A 3298-nucleotide genomic window follows, 5' to 3' on the forward strand; every position below is an offset into this window, starting at 1 on the left:
AAAGAATTCTTGTAAAGTGCAGCGACACCTCCCCCTCTACCTTTTAGACGAGGCTCGTGTTTATAGTAATAATCATGGGGAACGGATTCATTTAGAGTAATAAAATCATCTGGCTTTAGCCATGTTTCTGTCAAACAAAGCATGTCTATTTTATGATCGGTTATCAAATCGTTAACAAAAAGTGCTTTATTTGAGAGAGATCTAATATTAAGCAATCTGAGTCGTAACAGCTGATTATCTGTATTTTGTTCATGTTTGATTTGTTTAACGTTTATTAAATTACTTTCAAGAGGTTTACGCAATATTTTATGTTTGCTAATCCGGGGGACAGACACAGTCTCTATTTTATGTTGTTTGTAAGAAGGGATTATTACATGTTGTATATTTTGTGTATTCTGTAACGCGAGACGGCAAGCAGACAGTTGGTTAAGCCATTGTGTCTCCTTCCTGACCTGGGCCCTAGGTAGTCAGATTTTAGCATTATTAAGACTGTGTGCCAAATTTCTAGAGAGGAGGGAAACCCCATCCCAGGAGGGATGGAGACCATCTCGTTTCAACAGGTCAGGTCTGCCCTCAAAACTCTTCCAGTTATTTATAAAATCTATGTTATTCTGCAGGCACCACTCAGACAACCAGCCATTTAGTGATGATAATCTGCTATAAATCTCATCACCACGGTAAGCAGTAAGGGGGCCAGAGAATATTACAGTGTCTGACATCGTTTTTGCGAGCTCACACACCTCTTTAATATTATCTTTAGTGATCTCCGATTGACGGAGTCTAACATCATTTGTGCCGACATGAATAACAATCTTACTGTATTTACGATTAGCCTTAGCCAGCACATTTAAATTTGACTTGATGTCAGGCGCTCTGGCTCCCGGTAAACATTTGACTATGGTGGCTGGTGTCTCTATGTTAACGTTCCGGACAATAGAATCACCGATCACTAGGGCACTTTCAGCAGGTTTCTCAGTCGGTGCGTCACTGAGCGGGGCAAACCTGTTCGAGACTTTAATCGGAACGGTTGAGTGATGTTTTGTCCTGCGACTATGCCGTCTCACCGCCACAAAGTTTCCCAGCTGCAGGGGATTTTCAACCGGAACCGAGCTGTGTGCGCTAACATTGCTCGCATCCGAAGTGTTTTCTACAGTCCTAACACTCTTACTATCCTCAAATAAAGATTGGATGCGAGACTCTAATTCTAAGATCTTCTCCGTCAGCCTAACTACTTCCCTGCATTTATCACATGTAAAACCCTCGCCGCTGACAGAGAAGGCTAAACTAAACATATGACATGAGGTGCAAGTAACAACAATAGGAATAGAAGCCATAACTCACCGGGTATGAAGTGCAATCCTAACTTACCAAGGTTGCTTGATGAGTCTTAGTATATACACTTAAAAAGAGAAACAGTTAGCACACAAGACAAATAGGGGGAGATGATATTCCACAATGTAAACAGAAGGCAAGCTAACACGCTAATATGCTAGCGGCGTTACGCTTCAATTAATATAGATTTAGAAAATAAAGTTATAAATAATTCGGCAACGACAGTGATAGGTAACTATAGTAAAATACACTAATATTTAGACCAGGAACAAATGTGATGTGAAGCAAGTGTCAGAGGATACAAACTAGCCGCCGGCAGCGATGCAATCAGGTGTGCAACAGGTGTCTGCAATCTGGATAATACTGGGATAATACTTCTCCAAGAGCTTATTGGAGCCAGCAGTCAGCCAACCTGGGGTCCAATCAATGTGCCTGTCCAATAAAAAACACACACCAGTTTTGAGTTTGCTGTTCTGAAGAAGCGTTGTCTGATGTGAACCATGCCTCGCACAAAAGAGCTCTCAGAAGACCTACGATCAAGAATTGTTGACTTACATAAAGCTGGAAAGGGCTACAAGAGAATATCTAAAAGCCTTGATGTCCATGTGTCCACGGTAAGACAGATTGTCTACAAATGGAGAAAGTTCAGCACTGTTGCTACACTCCCTAGGCGTGGTCGTCCTGTAAAGATGACTGCAAGAGCACAGCGCAGAATGCTCAATGAGGTGAAGAAGAATCCTAGAGTGTCAGCTAAACACTTACAGAAATCTCTGGCACATGCTAACATTTTTGTTGACAAATCTACAATAAGGAAAACATTAAACAAGAATGGACTTCATGGGAGGACACCACGGAGGAAGCCACTGCTGTCCAAAAAAAACATTGCAGCACGTTTTAAGTTTGCAAAAGAGCACCTGGATGTTCCACAGCACTACTGGAAAAACATTCTGTGGACAGATGAAACCAAAATTGAGTTGTTTGGAAAGAACACACAACGCTATGTGTGGAGAACAAAAGGCACAGCACACCAACATCAAAACCTCCTCCCAACTGTGAAATATGGTGGAGGGGGCATCATGGTTTGGGGCTGCTTTGCTGCCTCAGGCCCTGGACGGATTTCTGTCATCGATGGAAAAAAGAAATTCCAAAGTTTATCAAGACATTTTGCAGGAAAACTTAAGACCATCTGTCCGCCAACTGAAGCTTAACAGAGGATGGACGATGCAACAGGACAACGACCCAAAGCATAGAAGTAAATCAACAACAGAATGGCTTCAACAGAAGAAAATACGCCTTCTGGAGTGGCCCAGTCAGAGTCCTGACCTCAACCCGATTGAGATGCTGTGGCATGACCTCAAGAGAGCGATTCACACCAGACATCCCAAGAATATTGCTGAACTGAAACACTTTTGTAAAGAGGAAATGTCCAAAATTTCTCCTGACCGTTGTGCAGGTCTGATCTGCAACTGTAGGAAACGCTTGGTTGAGGTTATTGCTGCCAAAGGAGGGTCAACCAGTTATTAAACCCAAAGGTTCACATACTTTTTCCACCCTACACTATGAATATTTACATGTTGTGTTCAATAAAAACATGAAAACGTATAATGTTTGTGCGGTATTAGTTTAAGCAGACTGTGTTTCTCTATTGTTGTGACTTAGATGAAGATCAGAACACATTTTATGACCAATTTATGAAGAAATCCAAGTAAGCCCAAAGGGTTCACATACTTTTTCTTTCAACTGTATAATATAGTACATATTTGTGTTTATATGATCTCCTACTTGTATTTATTGTGTACAGACTTCACCATTGGGGACAATACAGTTTTTGGTCATCATATTGTGTTTACCCAAAATGTATATATTTTATAACCATGTTCGACACAGAGAAACAAGCTGTAGACACAGTTTAGATTTTATTGCCAGAATCCACCTGGTTCTCACAATTGATTAATACTTAATCAAA

At 41.0% G+C, this 3298-nt stretch overlaps 1 protein-coding gene across 1 annotated transcript; it reads right to left on the reverse strand.

Moving 5' to 3' along the window:
* Positions 1 to 212: 212 nt before the first annotated feature.
* Positions 213 to 1648, reverse strand: LOC130424535 (uncharacterized). Its single transcript, XM_056750298.1, has one exon. It carries the CDS (start codon positions 1332 to 1334, stop codon positions 468 to 470), a length of 867 nt encoding a protein of 288 aa, XP_056606276.1. The 5' UTR covers positions 1335 to 1648; the 3' UTR covers positions 213 to 467.
* Positions 1649 to 3298: the final 1650 nt, after the last annotated feature.

This window comes from Triplophysa dalaica, chromosome 1 (assembly GCF_015846415.1).
Source record: "Triplophysa dalaica isolate WHDGS20190420 chromosome 1, ASM1584641v1, whole genome shotgun sequence".
Lineage (NCBI taxonomy): Eukaryota > Metazoa > Chordata > Actinopteri > Cypriniformes > Nemacheilidae > Triplophysa > Triplophysa dalaica.

What these genes read in the sequence shown, in the direction of transcription:
- LOC130424535 (XM_056750298.1), bottom strand. Translation starts at nt 1,334, where the DNA reads ATGGCTTCTATTCCTATTGTTGTTACTTGCACCTCATGTCATATGTTT.